General features: G+C 35.9%; 1 protein-coding gene across 1 annotated transcript in view; it reads left to right on the forward strand.

Moving 5' to 3' along the window:
• The window catches only part of LUZP2 (leucine zipper protein 2), a 258,849-nt gene that overhangs the window by 119,212 nt on the left and 116,297 nt on the right, over window positions 1–23,340 (forward strand). The window contains exons 5-6 of the mRNA XM_032594839.1: window positions 4,850–4,912; window positions 10,573–10,635. Of these exons, the coding sequence (XP_032450730.1) occupies window positions 4,850–4,912; window positions 10,573–10,635 (126 nt within the window). The remainder of the gene's footprint in view (window positions 1–4,849; window positions 4,913–10,572; window positions 10,636–23,340) is intronic.

The raw sequence follows: 23,340 nt of genomic DNA on the forward strand, positions 1-23,340 counted from the left end.
GTAAGGTAGGGTGGACAAAAGGATTTGTTTGGTGTCAAGAGGGCAGAGGGCTGGTGCTGGTAGCATGTAATTGAAACACCCGGGAGTATCCTACCTTCACAGGTATGAAGTAGGGAGAAGGGCCAACACTATTACCAAGATTCAGTAGTTCTCTCTCCATACTCATGTGTTCTTTTTCCAATGTTAGGTGTACTCTCGTATGGGTGATGTGTTTTAGTCTAGTAATGACACTCAGCCTCTTTTTCCTTGATAATTCTTGAAAATAAAAGATTTATATTAGTTTCTCATCAGTAGTGATTACGTTACTTTACCAAATCTGGACCAAGACTGTTTGGCTGGGCTTGAGCTTGATCCTTTTCCTTGATGGAGTGGTAGAGTTAGGGTCACACCAGCTACATGGAATTAGCATGGAAAAATATTTCTAATAAGAAAAATCAGATTGTGGTTATTAGAATAACGGATAGCAGAAGTGTGATGGCAGAAGGAACAGATAGTTAAACATTTGATGACTCTGGTAATCTACTTTTCTTCATATTCCCTCAAGTTAGGCATAATCATAATTGGATCCTTGCATCTTGGGTGTAATTATATGTGTACCTTGTTTTAGATCTTGTGAAAGCATCATTAGGTTTGATAGGGATGAGATACATTAGTTAGAGGGTGGATGAAACAACACAAGTCTGCTTACCAAACTGTAAAAAACAGTGTTCTCAATGCCAGAATGGTATCAAGCCATGATGACTTCTGGAATTAAAGAAGTATGATCACTAATCACAAGTGGAAAGGTTAAATCAGTGAATTGTCTGGGAGTCAGTATTCCCTCTTCAGTGCTCTGTGCATTCCATGTTTCTGAAGAGCATGCCATCTGAGAACAATTTTACTATGGACGTTGACAAGCCTCCCTTGTGTCCTACAATTGGCCCCTTTGTGGGTGATCATGATTATTATCCCCAATTCTGAGTATATTTCAAAGAGTGAAATACTCTAATTCCTAAGCTTGAGAAATCACATGTAGCTTAATGGAAACATATTACTTTAAACACTTTACACAATTGCCCAGAATTATCAACTGTCAGTGTAGACAGTAGATGTGTAATGTAATCACTGCTCATTTTGGGGCAGTCACAAGGGTATCCGTGTGGAAAAGCAGCAGTCCCCCCGTGCAGTTCCAGGTGCATTGTCCAGGGCCATCATAAGCATTTCCAGTGAAATAATGTTCTATTCATTGCTTTATCGTCTTTGAATTGAACAGAATGAAAAGGAAGGGAGGAGGAAAGAAATAAGGAAAGAAAGAAAAAAGGAAAAAAGCTTTAAGTGAAGGTGCCAACTTTAAATAGTATAGACCACTGAATTGTAAATATATTATTAACTGCATTATCACGCCTAATAGACTTACTCAGATGTGGATGGTTTGTGTTGGTACATATATCTTCATATGCAATACACTCCACCTGTCTTGTCTCAGTTATCCTTATATTAATTTAATTTTTATTTTACTATTACTTTTTAGTGCACAAAATTTCATTTTATCATCCACCTTCTGAGCTATTACACAGGAGCAAGTGGGGTGTGTGTGGATGGGGAACATTGACAGCAGGGACTTCTTGAGTTGTCACAGGCTAAGTGCCATTTTCACACTGAACACAATGCCATCTACTAGATTGTAGAGATGAATGATATTGGAAAAATGTATCATTTTGTCTGGAACAGTTTGTAGGGAGGTCCTGCTGCCATGTCACAGACCAAGCCTTGTCTTTCACCTCCAGCTTATCTAAGATGCTGTGGATATCCACATGGGTGTCTCCAATGATTTTGTGCTTAAAAGAAAGCTAATATTTCCCAGAGGTCACTAACGGTGAAAGAGCTTAAAGGAAGGGTAATATTGTTTATGGAATCAGGTGGGCCCCTGTGGAAGCCAAATCATGAGCAGATTTGGGGGAAAAAAAAAGAATTCTCTTCCTCAAACCCAGGTTCAATAAAAGAACAGATTTCCTCTTTCTGGAGACTGACTTTTTTTTTTTTTTTTTTTTCACTTGCAAGACTGGCACTGGCAGGTCCAAGATCTGGGGGGAAATACATTTTCTTATAGTGGCTTATCTGGGATGCAGGTTGAAGGGCAATCCTGTGTTTCCGGCTGTCAGGGCAGAATTCCAGTCCTCCTACACAGCAGGTTCCTGAGGATGGACAAGGTATCAGTCATTCTGGAGGAGACTTGGGAAGGACTCATACTTCCCATTAGGTTGAGGCTGTAGAACCATGTGTCCAGTGGCGTAGGTGTGAGAATAGTCAGGCTCTGGGAAGCTGGAACTGTCTGGGGAGGGGAAATGCCATAACTTTCCAGACTGAATAGAAAAGGTCCCCACCACGGACACTGGATACTGATCCACAGCCACAGGACCAGTCCCATTCAAGCTGTAGTTGGTGGCAGAATATGCAAAAGATACTCCTTGTGGCTTGGTCCACTGAGAAGAGAAACGCCACTGACTTGGAGGCACGCTGCTGTCATTCCTCTAGATCACATCTTCACTCTGGCTCTAGGGGCTCAATTCCTGGGGGCTTGACATGGCTAAGAGCTCTGGAAGTTAGTCTCTTCCACCATGCTGCTGATGTCCCCTTGAAAATAGATGAAAAAGGCACACCAGAAATTCCACGCAATCTTCATAGGTCCCTGCATGTTCACAGCAGTCTTCCCTCTTACTCCCATGGCGAGTGACACAGGTGACACCTTAATTCCTGACCGTCACCTGAGACAGCAAGCCACTCTGACTGGGCAGTGGTGTCCTGTGATGGCCAGAGTTGCCTGACCCACTTTCAAGCAGCTCAGTCTTAGTTTTCTTTTTGTAGATAATTTAACATTTTATTTTGAAATAAATTTTGACATAGAAAAGGGCATACTAAATCAGTACAGAATGTTCTTGTGTATCTTTACCCAAAACCTCTAATACAACATCATACAGAGTGATAATAATACAATTATTAAACCAGAAAATTAGCATTAATACAATACTATTAAACAAACTGTAGACCTTATTTAAATTTCATGAAGTCTTTCCACTAAAAAACTATAGCCATTAAAAAGATGAAAAATCTAAGTATAAGTATGAAATCTTTAGAGCTAGTGAAGATACTTTATCTACAAAGATAATTCAGGAAATCAAAAAGGGAAAAATAAGCCATTGTATGATAAAAAATTAAGATTGCATATGTCAAAAGTATAACTGTACAGGCACAAAAGGAAAACTAGGGTATGTTTTAACCTACAGTCTGAGCAACATTGTGGAGTTAGAACATCAGTATGTATCCCCTCATTATAGTTTACAAGCTTTTAAATATAGGAATAATATATATTAAATTATTTTAAAACCTCTAATCTTGTGCTTTGTGTATGATGAATACAAATATTTACAAGAAAACATTACTTGAGTGAAACAAGTTAACTCCTCATTTGTGTAAACTATTTCACAGTATTAAAATTCTAAGAAATGAGCTTTTTGGAAATGAGCTTTTTAGAATTTTAACTCTTTGCTAAAGAGACAAATTAGACAAAGGTTTCATTCAAACTGAGGCAGCTGTATCCCCTCTCTGCATGACAGGAAAATAAAATAGGAAACAATTTGTTTCAATGTTCAAAATAAGGTGGGAATTGTAAGTGAAGAACTCTCAACTTTAATGTATTCATTCATTCAGTTATTCATTCATTCTGCATAAATTTTGTTCAGTTTGCTCACGATGCTCATCAGATCGACGTTCTTTAAAGTCATTATGCATGAGATGTACTTTAGCACTAAATGGTTTGCTCCTGCAGAGACAGTACAAAATCTGAATCCAGAGGGTTTCAACAAGATTTCTGTTCTCCTTTACCCTGCCTGTCTAAAAGTACCTCAGTTACCAGGACAAAGAAAAGCCTGAGCATAATGAGGCAGGTATAATTGAATAGCTATAAGGGTTTAGATTCAGATGGCTAAGAACACATGGCTTCTATGTCAGAAGTAACAAACATTCATCTATGAATCAAGGTCAATTATGGTACGTTAAAAGGGTAATCGTATCTGTCCGTACTCAAGCCCAGCAGAGAGAGTACACTTATACACTTATGAGGCTTAGAAAAAGAAATGGCTTCTGAACATCCATAAGCCCTCTAAGTATAATGCACAGTCCTCCAGAATATAAGAGGATTCAAAAACTATAGTTTTAAAAGGGAATATAGACCCTGATGCATCTATGACTAGATTATACTAGGGTCCAAGGTGACCAGCATCCAGATGACAGTAGGAAAAGAAATATTTGCTGTTTAGGGGCACTTGGGTGGCTCAGTCAGTTAAACATCCAACTCTTCGATTTCAGCTTAGGTCATGATCTCATGGTTTGTGAGTTTGAGCCCTATGTCTGGCTCTATGCTGACCACTGACCATGCAGAGCCTGCTTGGGATTCTCTCTCTTCTCTCTCCCCCTCTTTCTCCGTCCCTTCCCTACCTATCAGAATAAATAAATAAACATTAAAAAAAATACTTGCTGTTTAGAGATGTGCTCTCAGAAACTAACATCTGTTGTAGATTTGAAACTAAAATTATTTTATAACATACCATACATAAATATAATAAAACAGTATTAAATGTAAGGCCAAATAAAGTTCTACCTTTTTAAATAAACATGTTACTACTAATACATCAACATTTTAATTGAATTAAAGAAACATTATTTTACATTACAGATTATACTCAGTTTGTACAAATATATTACATCTCATATCATGAAGGACTTATCCATGAACAGAGAAATGCAGCTGACATGGTTAGGAATTATTAATGCTTTATAATTTCTCAGCAATACACTATGTTTCTTTCATCAGAATAAAAGCTTGAAGAACAAACTCTTGTCAGGAAACAAGCTGTGTGGCATCCATGCAGAAGAGGTGAGTAAATTTTCTCTTCTAGATTCAACAGAATAGAAAGTGCCAGAATATTAGTGCCAGGTTTTTCTTTTAAAACCCAGATACCCGGAGACTTTTCTTTCACTAACACAAAGGAAAACATCGGAATAGGAAAATTAAAACAGATTTTAAACCTTAGATATTTTTGGATGTTTTTGACATAGCATAACCAAGAACAAACACACAAAAAAAATTAAGCCCCTTAGGCATTACTTCCCTACAGTGATTTTATGGATTCCTTCCTTAATTGGATTATCAGGATTTCCTTAATAGTGAATATCTGAAGGTCCTTGATTTTTTTTTTGATTTTAACCATCTATGTGATGTCTACACAGTTTTGCAATAACAATTAAGTGTCAGAAAGAGGATCCTGGGGTCGATCATAAATCTTAAGGAACAAATACATTCCTCAGTTCTACTTGCTAGGCAGGAAATTTGTCTCATGCATTTCTTAGGGTGGGGTGTGGAAAGTCATTCTGGTTAATCCAGATTTAACTAAAATCAATTTCTTATACTCCTGGTCTCCCAAATCCGTCTGTGATATAATCCCCTATTTAATGTAGTTTAACCCCTTTCCCAAAGCAGTTAGAAGTAAGGCACAGAGCTGGTGAAATACCTCTATAATCTTCTAATGGTGGACTCACATTTTTTGTTCCAATGAACTTTTCCTATTATTATCACCTTATAGCAGGAGGGATAGGGAAGATTACCTGGTGACTCATAAGAATTGCTTTTTAGGACTCCAACTAGGAAGCAGTGATACGTGTTTCATTGTACCATATTTGCCAGACCTAGGTCACATGCCTAGCCAAACTGCAAGGAGTCTGGACAATGTCATTAGGTTGGTGGTCATTAGGTTGAGATAATTTTTTAGTAAACCAGGTGAGAATACTTCCTGATGGACGTGTAAAATTCATCACTCTAAACACTCAAGTTAGAGTCTAACATGAAATATAAGAACCCATTTATAATGTCTTTCCACTAATGTTGTGCATGAAATATGAGTATAAATTTTCAATACATGGAAAAGAAAGGTTGATGCTTTATAAATGAATCATCAAACTGAATCTCTTGTAGATATGAGCCAGTGTAGTGTTTCTTTCATTACACTTTTCTATTTGAAGAGTATGCTGCTTAATTTGCTATGATTCTAGAAATATTACATGTGTAATGTGCAGTTTCTGGATAGGTAAGCAAGTAGAGCCAATTTTTGAGTAAGAACTATGTTGACTCTGTGGATTGAAACTATATTCTGAGATGGTTGCCAGGTTCCCGGAGTCCCCCAGCACTCATGAAAGAGAGATGGCTCCTGGGAGACATTGCCTATAGTGTTTAGAAACAAACAAAACAAACAAACAAAAATCCAGTAAACAAGCAGCAACGTCAATCTGGGCCTACCTGTTATTTTTTAGCCCCTTAGTTCATTAATGAGTCATTTTAAAAATTCATCTCAATTCCTTAAGATGATATATTATATCTACATTTTAATTTATGAATTCCTAGATGGTTCATATATTAGTATTGCATAATGTTGAAATAAATTTATTCACTTGACCTATCTCTATTTATTTATGGGAAATAATTTAGAGTTTAAAATTCTGGGCAAAGAGGGAGACATGTATATTTTTTTTTTCTGTCACAAAAACACTTGCAAAGAACATGGTAACAGATGTAATTATTTGTATTACCACCACCAAAACAAAATAGTAACGTCCTCTATCAGTTTAGAAGCTAAAAAGGAGCTTGTCTTCTAAATCAGTGACTCTAAACTATTTATAGATACATAAATATCCACATCCCATTGACACATAATGGTTGGCCAGTGTTTTAATTTGCCAGCGCAGAATATTGAAAAGAGTGGAGGCTACTACCAATACCATTGTCTTTACTGTTATTTCACGAAAGAAATGTTCTTGGACATGAATTGTAGAAAAGAAAAACCTCAGAGACTAGCTGAAATATTCTGTCATGGCCACCTTCTTTGTCTTCACCTTCTCCGTTTTTTTATTTTACTTACAATTATTCTCACAAACTTAATTTTACTGTGGACTTGTGGACTTTACAGGCACCAGGATGTCAAATTACATTTAAAATCATTAGTATAGTTTTGGGGCACCTGAGTAGCTCAGTCGGTTAAGTGTCTGACTTTGGCTCAGGTCATGATCTCACGGTTCATGGGTTCAAGCCCCATGTCGGATTCTGTGCTGACAGATCAGAGCCTGGAGCCTGCTTTGGATTCTGTCTCCCTCTCTCTCTCTGTCTCTTCCCCACTTGCTCTCTCTCTCTCCCTCTCTCTCTCAAAAATAAATAAACATTTAAAAAATAAAATAAAACCATTAGTATAGTTTTAAAAATTACTAAAATTCCCCAATAGCCCAGTGGTTTGAAGATTATCCCTCTGACAATTCTAATTTTTCAAAATGATGCCAGGAAGCTAAAGGAAAATACAGTGTCATTGGGGTTTTAGATCAATGTGCATTATAAAATGCATGCACCCGAAATGTACTTATTCTTACTTTGTATACCTTCATCAGATCTTTTGATAGGATTTTGCTTTTTACCTCACTGAACATTAGAAGATGGCTGGAATATACAACGCAGAGAAGTGATGAGTGACCGTGATGAAAATTTCTAAGACAAATATTTCTAAATAACCTTAACTAAACTCAGGAATTCTAGCTGTTCTTGCTCAGTGCAGAACAAAGATGTGTAGGCTTTTATTATAGTTCCTGAATGAATCACTGCCTAACACAAAAATTGATGTTTTAATAATTCAAGTTATGAATAAAAGTTTAAATTATATTCTGTACATTCAGTATAAATATGCATTAAAATAAACGCCCAAAATGGTTAAAATTAGTCCTTTTTGACACTTTAAAAATAGAACATTAATTATTTGGAGGGGTAGGAGTGAAATTGGGCATGGGTAGTAGTCATTTCTCATTCCCCATTGATATTGGTCAACATTAGATTGGAAAAATAAATAAAGTCTGTTTACCTAAGAGACTGTCCTGTCTTGTTGATGAGCCCCAGACAGTAGATTGGAACAGTGGGAGACAATGGCAATCAATTGTGCATTTGAAGTTGGAGAAGATCACAGAAATGATTCTTTGCTGGAATCAGTAGCACAAAATTAAGGGTAGCCATGAACAAACCTGCAAATGAAGTTAATGTAACAAAATGAAGTTAATGTAAGGAGGGGGATAAGGTGTCTGAAATACCATTATCTGGAGTTACTTAGGGAATTTTGTGCCAGGAGACCAGAGTTATAATAAATGTAGAATCCTGAAGTAGAAGTATAAATTCAGGGGACTGGGGGCTTCAAGTGAAAGTTTTTATTCTTAAACCATACACCTGTAACAATGGCTCTTTATCTTCTTATGCATTATATCATGCACGTCACTTTCACTAGTCCTATCAAGTGAAAGAGGATGCCTTTCCTATGGAAATGGAAATTAGTAGCTAGTTTGTAAGCAGACAGAAATCTTTATTTCTTCTGGGTATAGAGTTTAACAGCAGAGTTGTGAATTATTAAAGTGTCAAGAAGCTCGTTCTTCCTGCTTCCCTTCCTCCATCCCCCTGCCCCTCTCTCCCTCATTCTCTCTCTATTTCAAATCACCACTCTCCCCACTTCACTTTTCCTCTCTCCCTTTTTCCCTGTCTTTTCTTCCTTTCCTTTATCTCATTTCATTTTATTTTATTTTTGTTCTTTCTTATCAACTTCCAGATCCAATAGATCATGAAATGTCGTTGGCTCATGATAGGGATGTCTGTGAAAACTGTTTCTAATATTAGAGCCTTGCAGTGGTGTACCACAGACAGCACTTTTAAGATTGTGCTCTAATTGATGGTGCCTCCAGCATTACCCAATAATTTAGGAATTATACACCATAACATAGCTCCCACTTGGCAAACTCTACTATCTCGCGTCATTAGACATGTCCTGAATATAGTAGGAAACTAAATAGTATAGTTGCAGTTGGTTCAGTGAAAGACTCATGTACATTCAATGTAGCTTTGAAAATTATAATATTTAAAAAATATGAGTGGGCTTTATTTCTTAAAAAGGACCTTCATAAAGGGGACCTTAAAGAGGATCTTGTGCTTAGTATGTACTATGGCCAGCTACTTTTGAAATTGAATTTTATTGAAATATAACTTACCTACAATTCATCCCATTTAACTTTACAGTTGGATGGATTTGGTCAATGTATATCAAATCAAATATTAAAGATATAGAACATTTCTATCATCTTCAAAGTTTTCTCTTGCTGTTTTATAACCTCTACCACAAACCCCCAGCCAATGTCAACTACTGGCCTGATTTCTGTCCTTCTCCTTTGGTCTTTTTTACAATATAATATAAATGGCATTATACAAAAGATAGCTTCTAGTGACTGAGTTATTTCACACAGTATAATGCTTTGGAAATCCATGCACACTGTTACATATTTCAGTACTTAATTCATTTTTTTAAATTGCTCAACAGTATGCTAGTACTTCATGATTGTACCAGAAAATGTTTGCTGTGTACCAGTTAATGGGCATGTTGCTTATTTCTACTTTTTGACTATTACGAATAAAGATACTATAAACATTTGTGTTTATGTTGTAATTTCTCTTGTACAAATACCTAGAAAGCACTGCTGTATAATGCAGTGTGCTTATGTTTAACTTTATAAAAAAACACCAAACTGTATCCCAAAGTGACTATACCATTTTACATTCCTCTTCAACTCTTTTACTATTTTTTCAGTTATCATTCTTTATTTGACGATGATAATCCATTTGTGTTTGTGTTCTCCTACTGAGGAATCAGAACTTGTCATTTTAGATACACAAAGACAAATGCCTGAGGTCCTCATGTTAGAATATTTGAAATTGCATCTGTGCTGGAAGAATAGGAAGGCATGATCATCATCTGTGGCTCACCAGATATATATCCATAGGGTAGTCAACCATGTCTGCTGAGAGAAATGTCCTTGTCATAAAGCCCTTTTATATTTGGCGTAGTCCTCTCAAAAAGTGCCTTCTTCTGCAGAGCAAACAGCCTTCACCTCAGCTTCCTAGCTGCTTTCTTTACACTCTGTCACATTTGCTTGCTACCCTCCCTTTGGACATACAGCAAATTCAAACTTGATTGTCAGTTTAAATTTACCCTTATTTAATCTTAAAAAATAAGTAATTGCAACTAAACAGTGAAAACTGTAGCCTAGTTATACATAGGTATATCCAGCATCTAAAATTGAATTGTTGGACATGCTCTGGTGACTAAAATTTTGTGTGTGTGTATTCTTTTGTGGGGGGAGATGCTAGACAGAGAAACAATAAACTACTTTCTTTAAATAATGCCTTTAAAAAAATACGGTTCCTATTGTGTGACAACTTTACTCAAATAAAAAAATTAAATGTTAAATGTCAAGTAAAATTTCTACCCCAAAAAATTAAACACTATGGTTCCTTTGCACAGGCTTTGGTTTTCTCTTCCTGCCTGGACGACCTGGATGTCTGACTTCGAAAGCAGAGATTAAGCTTTTGCTTGACTGCAGACTTTATTCTTGTACAGTTTAAAATCATTTTAATCTTCAAGTCTGAAAATGTAAATGAAGTTAAGGCACTAATCTATGTTTCTGTTCTTGCAGTCAAAAAAAATCCAAGCCCAGTTGAAGGAGCTTCGTTATGGGAAGAAGGATTTATTATTTAAGGTGAGAATCTTTCTCCCTTCCTCCTCCACCAACCCAATAAGTGAACTATAATATTATTTAGCTTACATTTAATTTCTGGATTTTTATAAGAATTATAGCTGTATTTGACTGCATTGAAGATGTTTTCATTCTCTTGCCTTCTTAATTAACGGAGATAAATGCAAATATGATTTCCTGGGTACATTCTTAATCAAAGGTAGGCGTCATTCCAAAGTATTTAAAGTCTCTTTGTAACCTTCGATTACTTTAATTCAATATTGAAGAATACTGTATTTCAGAATATTTACATTAAGGAGAGCATAGATTGAGTGAATATCCAGAGACAAGATCCACTGGTTACCTACATTCTTGACTTCCAGAGGCCCCTGCATAAATCTCTTTTTTACTAAGAGTCTTCCTATTTAATCATTGTTGATTGATTTTCATCATTGATACTTTTTTTTTACAAGACTATCAAGTCACCATCTGTGTATAGATAGACATCTACCACAAACTATGGACTAGTGTCCCCCCAAAGATATCCACTTGCCAATTCCTGGAAGCTGTGAATATTATACTTTATGAGAAGGGAAACTTTACAGAGGTGATTAAGTTAAGGATCTTCAGATAGGAAGGTTATTCCAAAATATCCAGGCAAGACCTAAATAGAATCATGCAAGTCCTTATCACAGTGAAATAAGAAAGCCTAAACAAGAAGGTTGTGCGGTCACAGAAGCTGGAGGAGGAAAGGCAATGTGAAAGATTTCCTTCCTATAGCCTCCAGAAAGAACCAGCCCTACCAGCACCTTGATCTTAGTCCCATAAAATTTATTTCAGACTTCTGACTTTCAGAACTGTCTGTGAATAAGTTTGTGTTTTTTTAAGCCACTGAATTCAGGGTAGTTTGTTACAGCAGCAAGGTGAAACTTAAACAGATACTTTCTTTTATCTCCCTTGAGCAGGGGGAGACAAGAGGCAAGTGTTGTGCCTGTGGTACATGTGCATTTCCAAACGCAGTAGAGTGATGGAATATTAGGCTGTTAGGAGTAGGAGTAATAATTTGCTTGATAAATAAAAAGTACGAATTACATTTTGTATAATATTTTAAAAAATATTTTCATTACAATGATCAGCCCAATCTATATGTGCTAGGTTTAAACTAAAGGGAGATAGTTTCTCATTTTATTTAATGATTGAAAAAACCTACAATTTTTCCAGTGAAAACAATAAGAAATGACACATTTCCCTTCTTCAGCCCCTTTACTTTTGGTTCGGAGTCAGGGGAAGGTAGTCCTATTATGTCAGCCAGTATTTATTAAAAACTCATTGGGGCGCCTGGGTGGCGCAGTCGGTTAAGCGTCCGACTTCAGCCAGGTCACGATCTCGCGGTCCGTGAGTTCGAGCCCCGCGTCAGGCTCTGGGCTGATGGCTCAGAGCCTGGAGCCTGTTTCCGATTCTGTGTCTCCCTCTCTCTCTGCCCCTCCCCCGTTCATGCTCTGTCTCTCTCTGTCCCAAAAATAAATAAACGTTGAAAAAAAAAATTAAAAAAAAAAAATAAAAACTCATTCCATGTGAGGCATGAATCTGGACATATCTTGCCATCAACTCTTACATGAATATGCTACTTTGCTTTTTTTTTTTTTTTTACCTCATTTACAACAAGATACTCCCCTGCACACCAAGAAAAATCTGAATTAATTCTTATTAATGTTTATAGATCCCTGCCTCACAATACTCTGTTCATTTTATGTGATAAGTAGATAAGAGTATAAAACCCAAGGCACTTGTCTTTCATATTGAGACTCGAGCTCAGGGCATTTTAACCCTTAATTTCAGGTTGGCCTTAGCTTTTTGTAAGGTCATCAACAATAAATAAATTGTCAACAACAATAAATAATTGAAATTGGGAAAAAATAAATAAAACATATGTGCATGTCTGTGTGTGTGTGTGTGTGTGTGTGTGTGTGTGTGTGTGTGTTTTCATTTGCAGAGAAATTTCTAGTTCTCTGTGAATTAGTTTAACTTAATAATATCAGGACTGTAATAAAACAAATCCAAGCTCCCTGGAGCTGATAAGTTTTAGGTAGGAGGCTGAGAAATTTATGTAAAGATAGATCATGTAAGCTTTTTAAACTTTTTGAATTTAATTTCTCAAATTGAAGAAAATTTGGGAAAAGAGATTGAAGAGATCCAATAATTTTCAGTGATTTACTTCATCATAATATGCCAGTTGTTGAATATACATTAGTAATTTATCAGCTTTCAGAAAGTACCGATATCAGGATTTGTTGAAAATCTTTATGACTTGAAAATGAGACATTATTTGTAAGCCTTTGTCGCTTTGAAAGAAGCACTTGTGTATCAAATCAGGTGAATTGTGTATGACCATGAAGTTGCCTAAGTTAGAATGCCTTTAGCGTGTACACTCTCTAAAGTGCTGTTTATCAGCAAGAGTTTTGTTAAATAAGATAATGAGAGGTCTATAAACATGACACTTTTTAACTTATTCAGTAACTAAACAATGTCAACAGGCCGACCTTTTTTTTTTTTGGTTTTTCCTACCTTTCCATATCTCGGTCCTCAACTTACTGACTTATTCTAAGTTTCGATCCCTCATTATGTATGATAGTAGTTAAAGATTTATATGCTCCTTTGTCCAATTTTGTACAAAGTCAGAGGAGAAAAAGGAAGGGGCAAGCGCTTGTCCTTCAGTGTCATAATTTTTATAAGGGAGGAGAATTTTTTAAGATGTTTCTCCAAACATGGTCATGCAACCGTGCAAAACAAGTGAGACCTTAGTGTTTCAGCTTCCATTGTGAAATAGTATTCATTCATTCATCTTAATGGCATTCACTCATCTGATTTTCCTATTACTATATCAGCAGTGTACATTTTAGGTCTTATATAAGCATATACTGAATGAATAAATGAATTCATACATACATATAGGCAAGTGTATATACATATGTGCATACATAAATAGAGGTGTCATGGCAGTACATTGTAGAAATTCATGTATGTAGTCCCAAAGGGCATGTGACTACATGCACCTTTGAAAATGAACCCACAGAATATCTTTGGTAATATTTTGCTGAACTCAGAGATGAGTAATAGAGGATTCTATTTCAAATAGGTTCCCTGAAAATCTGTTCAATTTTGAATAGATTTGATCGTTTTTATGAAAGACAGTCTTTGAAGAGCAATGAGTACTGCTGAAACACTTCAATTATGTTTTAAAAATAACGGCATGTGCTGACAATTGTCAGACATGTTGATAAATTCCGTGTTCTTATTAATGTTTGAGAACTGGCTTTTGATTAGGAAGACTGCCAGAGGTAGTAAACATTCTCTACTAAAGGAAGAAGTGAGGCCCTGCTGACTGTTAGTTACCCTGACTTGAGTTACTTTTTATCCTCTCTGATTCCACGTGGAGATGATATTTTGTGGAATGTCTACTTTCCATTTTGCTGCTCTATTTTACTTTTATATATACAATTGTTTAGTTTCAGAAGTATTATTTTCTCACTTAAAACCCATCACTCAAAACACACAATAGTTTTAAATATTTTATATTTGTTTAGTTCCTTTTATATTAGGCATAATCTGCCTTATGATTATATTAGTTAATATAGAGTTTATGTTATCTATTCTCCTTTTTCATATAATTTTAAAACATCCTTTATTTCTTTGTAAAATCTAAATGCATAATATTTCATATGTATTCCAGTAGTGACTTAACTTTAACCTTAGAAATATTTGTGCATCTGTGTATTCATATATGTGTGTGTTGTGATTTAAACTTAAACTATGATAAAAATTCTGTTGTTATTTTTAACTTGAGGTATATATTGAACATATATATATATATAACTATAAAATAATTCACCAAAATTATTGAACAATTTTAATGTTATTGACACCTAGTACACTGTTTTTGAGTTTAGAACAATTATTTTTGAGGAATAATTGATGAATGTAATCATATATATTTAAAGTGTACAACATGATTATTTGATATTCATGAACCTTGTGGAAAGATTACCAAGATCAAGATTATTAACACATTCATCACCTCTGATAATTGTGTGTGTGTATATGTGTGTGTGTGTGTGTGTATGTGTGTGTGTGTGGTGAGAATGATTTAGATCTATTGTCAGTAACTTTAAGTTACACACCATGCTGTACATTTGATCCTCAAAACTTATTTTTCTTTCTTTCTTTCTTTTCTTTCTTTCTTTCTTTCTTTCTTTCTTTCTTTCTTTCTTTCTACTTATTTTTCTTTTAAATGCAAATTTCTAAGCTTTGATATCCTTCACCCCATTTCCCTTGTCTCCCTGCCCCTGGCAACCACCATTCTATCCTGTTTCTATAAAATTGGCTTGTTTTGTTTTTGTTTTATTTTGTTTTGTTTTGTTCCATATATTCCATATGTAAGTGATACCATCAATATTTGTCTTTCTCTTAGCTTATGTGGTTGGCTTATTTCACTTAGCCTAGTACCATCCAGGTCCGTCTATGTTGTCACAAATGTCAAGGTTTCTTCCTTTTTTATGGCTGAATACTGTTCAATTGAGTGTACCACATTTTCCTTACCCATTTATCCACTGAAGGACATTTAAGTTAATTCTATGGCTTGGCTATTGTGAATTATTCTACAATGAACATGGCTATGCAGGTACTCTTCATGACACTGATTTCATTTTTTTCAGATGTATACACAGAAGTAGGATTACTGCATCATATGGTAGTTTCCTTTGTGTATACATATATTATGTATTGTGTATAAATATATAATATGTTTCCTTTATAAAAATTATATATATGTTTCCTTTTTGTGTATATATATATATATGTATATATTTCCTTTGTAAAAATTATATATATATGTATGTTCCTTTGTGTATATATATTTAAAAATTATACATATATATAATTTTTATGCACAACATAGTGATTTGACAGTTCTATATATTACTCAGTGCTCACCATAAAAAGCTGTTCATCTTTTCATCTCCAAGACTTATTTATTTTATAACTAGAACTATCTTTTTAATTTTTTAAGGAACCAAGATACTGTTTTCCATAATAGCTATACTAATTTACATTCCCATCAACAATGATAAGGATTCCCTTTTCTCCACATCCTTCCCAACATCTGTTATCTCTTGTCTCTTTGAAAATAACAATACTTACAGGTCTTAGGTGATATTTCATTATGGTTTTGATTTGCATTTTCCTAATGATTGGTGATGTTGAGCACCTTTTCATATATCTGTCGGTCATTTTGGATATTAAGCCCTTATCATATATATGGAGTTTGCAAATATTTTCTTCCATTTTGTAGGTTCCTTTTTCAATTTATTGATTGTTTCCTTTTAGTATAGCAGTTCTTTAGTTTGATGTATTCCTGCTGGTTTATTTTGGCTGTTGCTGCCTTTTTTTTTTTTTTTTTTTTTGTCTTCTTATCCAAAAAATCATTGCTAAGACCAACGTCAAGAATCATTTTCCCAGTGTTTTATGGTAGGGATTATGTGGTTGCAGGTCTTAAATTTAAGTCTTTAGTTCATGTCAAGGTAATTTTTATGACTGATAAAAAGATAGGGGACCGGTTTTATTCTTTTGCATGTGCCTGTCTAGTTTTCCCAGCATCACTTATTGAAGAGACTGTTGTCCCCTCATTGTGTGTGTGTAAAGCTATGTGTTGGGACCTAGGGAGCGGTGTTCAGAGCAGCAGCAGCACAGTCTTGGCACTGACAGGCCAGAACCGTGACCTGAGACCCAGGGGTGGGCCCTCAGGGCACCAACTAGGTGGTCCTCAACAAAGACAGATCAGAGCCAGGACGTGGGAACTTGGAAGGCACGTTCCAAGCAGTGGCAGCTCTGGTCACATTTACGGCAAAGCACTGGGGCATCCCAATCCCAGAAAGTGAGGTTTGGGGACCCTGAGGGCATGTCTCACTGCAACAACAGCTCCAGCCATGGGGAGGAGATATAACAGCAGGGACTCTGGAAGGTTCTGTCCTCTGGGATCAACACTAGAGAAGACTATGGGATCCTTGGTAGCAAAGGCTACAAACTTCCACAGTGGTGAGGCTTGCTGGGGCCTCTCCTGTTCTCCCTTTTCCTGTGGGGTGAAATCCCTCTGTGGGGATTCCTCCTGGCACTTAGCTGCTCTGGACTGGGGGTGATGGGGTGACATAGGTAAATCCTTCCTATGGTTTTCTGTGTGGCCATCCTCAGTTTTTGAGTTTCACAGAGTTTTGGCTGCTTCTTCACTGTAGCTCACAGCTTTCCTCTAAGCTATTTTCATCTGTTCGTAGTTGTTTATTTGTTGTTATTGTTGTTTTGTTCAGGAGACAATTGTTGGGACCTCCTAGCCCCCCATCTTGCTGAGGTCACCTCTCTTAAGAAAATTACAACAGTCGACTCTACCATCAGTACAGTAAGAAAAAAAGAAATGTTGTGTTTAATTAAAACTTCTTTAGTTCTGAGTATTCTTATTAAAGAAACAAGAATACATAGGTAAGTAAATATATTAGTCTGCTCAGGCTGACATAAAAAAATATACATTGGGTGGCTTAAACAACAGAAATTTATTTTCTCGGAGTCTGGAGGCTGGAAAGTCTGAGATCAAGGTCTGGCAATGTTTGGTTTCTGGTGAGAGTGCTTTTCTTGGTTGGCAGACAGCCAGCTTTTCACTGTGTCCTCACAGGGAGAGTGACCGAGCTCTCTGGTGTCTCTCCTTATAAGGACATTAATCCCACCCAGACCAGGTCCACACCCTTATGACCTTTTTTAACCTTAATTACCCCTTTAAGTAGTTAGGACTTTAACATAGGAATTTTAGCACTGGGGGGCGGGAGGCACAATTCAGTCCACTGTTGTAGTTAAGTAAATAATACCCACAATAAAGCAGCAACAAACTTTGTTGTTTGCGAGGTTATAAGAGGAAAATTGCTATTTTAATTTACCATAAAATGATTGGACATTTCATGTCCTATAAGCTGACAAATAGCTGTAGTCTGGGTAGAAAGCTTCTTGCACGTACACTTTGGTCATGACAGGTTTCCTTAACTGACTTTCTCCATGCGGAGACTGACCTGTTTTTGCCTTTGCTGAAGGTTTTGTTCCACCTGTCATTTTGCTAACATTTGGCCTTTTTAAATCATAAGTAAAACATCAATCCTTATTTAATATCGTGCTTATAGTATGTGTATATTTATATAAAATAAAGCATGGCATTTTGTTGATAAATATGTCCAAAATATGTTTTAAAAGAATTTTACTGCCTCTAAGTGTGTCATCTTGTATCTATAAAACAGAAAATCTTGAGTAACAATAACAACTGGCATATACTAAACACTACGCACTTGTAAGAGATTTTGCTATGTGTTTTTCTTTTTTTTTAATTTCTTGAGAGAGAGAGAGAGAGCATGCACATGTGTATGCAAGAGAAGGAAGGGCAAAGGGAGAGATAGGGAGAGAATCTTAAGCAGGCTCAGCACTCAGCATGGAGCCTGACTCAGGGTTCAATCTCATAACTGTAATATCATGACCTGAGCCAAAATCATGAGTTGGCCACTCAACCAACTGAGCCACCCTGGCTCCCCGTTATGTGTTTTATATGCATTATCTCATTTACTCCTCAAAACAATTTAGGTTTATATGATGTATTGAGGTATTGGATATGTGTGTATATGTGAATATGCATATACATTCATGTGTATATATATATATATATATACACATACATATATATACATACATACCGTAAGGTGTGTGTGTGTTTGTGTGTGTGTGTGTGTGTGTGTGTGTGCATCTACATATAAAGTGAGGCCTAAAAAGTTAATGGTCTTCACTATAGTGTATAACTGAGGAAGGAGTCCCATCTATCATATATGTTCATATTCAGGGTCTATGTCAGTCTTCTTCCCCTGCCTTTTATTGTTATTGTTTTTCTTTCTCTCACTTCCTATGGTCTCCCAGTGGGTAGCTCTTCATTTGGTTGTGTGTCTACTTTCTTCACTATAAAAAATCCTGTTTGTTTTCCTACTGCTTACTAGTTGTAGCACATATTGAATATTCCGTCATGCTTTGTCCTCTGATATTTATGAACTCTTTGTCAATGTCCTGACCTTAGGTTTCAGATGGACACAATTTGGTCCCAATATCCATCCTTTTCTCCATATTCTAATATTCTGAGACATTCAATTTGTATGCATTCTATTTTTTTATTAAAAGAATTACAACATTAAATTAGATTTCCACTGAGTTATACTGGTTTTGTGATTGTTTCTGTTATTTATTGAGTAAAAACAATTTAATAATATTGTGTGTCCTTCAGTGTTTGAAATAAAGTGGCAAAATGATCAAATTACTGCCCTCAAAGGGACTATATATATATACATATATATATGTATATATATATATATATGTAAAAGGGATTGTATATATATGTATATATATATAAAAGAAGATAAATAATATATATATATATTTATATATGATTTATCTTCTTTTATTTGAGTATAGTTTTCATACAATATTGCATTAGTTTCAGGTGTACAACATAGTGATTCAACTTGTCTATATGTTACGCTGTCTTAACCACAAGTGTAGCTACCATCTGTCACTATACAAAGCTATTATAATGCCATTGACTATATTTCCTACGCTGTGCCTTTTATTCCCATGAGTTATTCATTCCATAACTGGAAGCTTGTATCTCCCACGCCACTTCACCCATTTTTCCCACCCCCCACACCACTGCTCCCTGACAATTATCAGTTTGTTCTCTGTGTTTGTAGGTCTGATACTGCTTTTTAGTTGTTTGTTTATTTGTCTTTTTGGATTCCATATTTGAGTGAAAGTATATAGCATTTGTCTTTCTTGGTCTGACTTATTTTACCTAGCATAATATCCTCCAGGTCTATCCACGTTGTTGCAAATGGCACGATTCCATCATTTTTATGGCTGTGTGATACTCCATTGGGTGATTATGTGTGTGTATATATGCCACATCTTTCTTGTCCATTTGTATACCTATGGACACTTACGTTGCTTCCATATCTTGGCTATTATAACTTTTAAACATCACAAGTGTTGGTAATAAAAATTGCTAGAGATTTCAGCTGTTCACTTAGATTTTTACAAACTTAATTTCACTTTATGATTTTTCACTATGGAAAGAAATAAGATAGCCTTTTCATTTAATTCCACAAAAATAGGAAACAGGATGAAAATCACTGTGCCTTATATATATTTAATGTTTGATACATTATCGCATCCTCATGACAACCCCTGTCAAACAGAGAAGTTGGGGGATCCATCTAACAATGAGGGAATTGAGACCTTCAGAGGTTTGACAATAAAGGCCACCAAAATATTTATTTAAAAAGCAATTTTGTTAACAGATTGAAACCATCATAGTAGATTCATTCATTCATGCATTCATTTATTTAAAATTGAACTGACTTGTTTTAGAGTATCATATCAAGTATGTTTGACTTGGCAGAGATTTATAGTTATTACATTGATAATTATTTCATAGTATATATTTATATCATTGTATCAACATTCTGATATTTATTGCAGCAGATTTGGTGACAGACCAGATGTATCCATTCCTTTGAAACTTAGATATCAACGTGGCATGTGTTCTCATTGGTATTTTCTCTAGAAATAAGAGGTGCCCAACTTGGTATCCCCACTGTTGTCTGCTCCTAAAAGCAGGGACATTGCCACATGAATTTCCTTGTATGAATGCCGGATTATTTTCTGAAGATTTGAGTCTTCTCTAAGAGAATTTGTGAAGCAATTGCCCCATAATTTTTAAACCCCTGTGTAATTTAAGGTAATTTCTGTGCATCTGCCTCTCATTATCTTACATTTATCACATTTATGTGTTAAACCATTTTTGAATGAGCAAAAGCATTTTTGGTGCCAATCATTTGTTACAAGTGTCAAATTATCTCCAGCTAAATGAGCTTTGGCCCTAAAATGTAGGCACCATGCATAAAGGGTGAGAAGGGTTACTGGTTTTACTTTCTTACTTGATTTGACAAACTTCAAGGTTTTCAAAACACGTTCATTTGTGGCTTAAAATAATTTTACAAGTCAGTCGGGGCAGGTAATAATATCACCTTATCCTGAATAGAAAAACAAAGCCTAGGGATGTTAAAAGACTTGTCCGAAATCACAAAAATAGGAAGTGACAGTTTTATTCTAATCTCAGTCTTTGACTCGTCTATATTACATTGTCCCCAGTTATATTCTGTTTCTTAGGGCTATTTATAGATTATACTTTCAAGAAATATTTTCTAATGCACTGAAAGATTTGAAGGCCAAACATGTATAGCTGTAAATATAACTTGATGACAAAAACAAACAAACAAACAAACATCGGTTGGCAACTAAAACTCAATGCATTTCCTTAAAACCATAAGCATGTTTCAGTGCAAAAGTATGCTGCTTTCAGTTTAGAATTGGCAACTGCTTGGAGCAGAAGTTTCTTTTCTGACTCCCTATATTTTTGTGATCCTCCCTACTTGTTTTTAAACAACAGAATAGGACACAAGAGGAAATTAATTGACCTTCTCCAGAACAAAACAACTTTTCAGGCTTGTTGCCTCCATGCTAAAACACAAAGCCAACAAGCCTCATTGATTTTTTTTCATTCGTTACCTGATAATGGAATAGACACACAGATTATATATAAAAGGACACATGTTTCTTATCAGAAGTTGTAACAAATTGAAATTTGGTAAACATTAAACTTTCTCCAAAAACATTGGGATTCTTCAAATACTGAATATCACCAAAAATACAGGTTTTTCAGAAACCAAGCCCAGAGTTTTAAAGTGAATTATCTATGATTATACAACTTCAATCTGAGTTTCCCGACTTCATGTTCATTCATTTGTTCAAAATTATCGATTGAGCATGTGTTATCTGTCAGGCACTGAGTAAAGTTCTTTCCATTTGAATAAGATGTCTTCATGCTTTAGTGAGGGATTTGAAAACAATGGATGCATTTCAGGAAGGTATTGACTCCTTAGAATTTGTTCATAATTTTTATAGGTTTTCATATGGCATTTTTCTTGGAGTGACGTTTGTATAAATTATCAGATTATCAAATGTTTTATCAACACCCAAAGCTTAACGGTTTAAGGACCATTGATTTACAAATTGGCCCTTACCTTCTACCATTCTAAGCTGTTAATGGGCGTAAACCATGCTTCTTCCAAGTTTCTTTCTCTTTCTTAGTCTGTTTACTTATTCGAGAACTGAGAGGTATTATCTGCCAGGTTGATGGTTATGTTAGAAGTGGTTGTTAGAAAGTGTTTACAACTTTATATCGTGTTTTCACATTTTACCATTTTAACCAAATTCTACCGTTAATTCAGGATTTTAAAAAATGTTATCTCGGGGCGCCTGGGTGGCGCAGTCGGTTAAGCGTCCGACTTCAGCCAGGTCACGATCTCGCGGTCCGTGAGTTCGAGCCCCGCGTCAGGCTCTGGGCTGATGGCTCAGAGCCTGGAGCCTGTTTCCGATTCTGTGTCTCCCTCTCTCTCTGCCCCTCCCCCGTTCATGCTCTGTGTCTCTCTGTCCCAAAAATAAATAAAAACGTTGAAAAAAAAATTTAACAAAAAAAAAAAAATGTTATCTCACATCTCCTAGGAAAACAAAATATTTTCAATGCTTTCGGACAGCAGTTGTAAATACATTTTAAAATATGTATAGCTTTGTGTGTTTCCACCCCACACCCTGTGCCCATTCCGTCATTTGCTCATGTGTCACAGTGCTCTTTCCCACTGAGCTTGGATCTAGCCTCAAAGTCATTCTCATTCCAAGTTTTGAAGCAGATTCTAAAAGTCAGTCACAGTTGGTACTTAAGATAAACCTATTTGCCATTTCTGAAAGCGCTCTAAATAGTTTGCCTAGAGCCAGTCTTCAGTTTCTACAGAGCTGCTCTGCAAGGTGCTGTCACCATTGTCTTACTGTTGCAGTAAATAATAATTGTTAAATATATTTCAAAGAGAAGTGGTCTTTATGCTAAGGAACATTAGAGAATAGGGCACAAGTGGGAATCCTTGTGTCAAAAATCAAAGTGAAGACAATATACTTTAGACCAGCCCTGGAACATTTCTCCCTTGGTGTGAGAGGGTGGGTGAGCCTTGGATGGCTGACCTTCCCTGCCTGATCTTGCCTTATCAGGTTGCATGTGTATCTTGGCTCAACAAGCTACCCCTCCCACCGAGAGGGGCCACAATCTTTATTAGTTTCAGTTGGCTGCACATCTCCTTGCTTGGAGCATATGTAGAACAGTGGCACCATCATGAGACCTTTGGGGGGAATCACTCTCCTTCTGGGACTTGCCTAGTATACTACCATTTCAGACCAAGCACATCTGCCCACTGATGCACTGGTTTCTTTAGGTCCTAAGTGGTTTTATTTTCAGTATGTTTACACACACACACACACACACACACACACACGCGCGTGTGAAACATCCTGTGTTTCTTCTGAGTACATTGAAAGTTCAACACATTTCTGATCAGAGCCCATCTTAGGTTCGAATTTATAGATTAGAAATTACAAAGACAACAACAACAAAAAAGAGATTACGGTGTTTTGTAGAGTCAAATTTGAATACCCTACAGAAGTACTGCTCAGGGACATACAAACATTCTCAAGTAGCTTTTCATGTCTAATTAAAATATAAAA

The sequence above is a fragment of the Lynx canadensis genome, chromosome D1 (genome assembly GCF_007474595.2).
Source record: "Lynx canadensis isolate LIC74 chromosome D1, mLynCan4.pri.v2, whole genome shotgun sequence".
NCBI lineage: Eukaryota > Metazoa > Chordata > Mammalia > Carnivora > Felidae > Lynx > Lynx canadensis.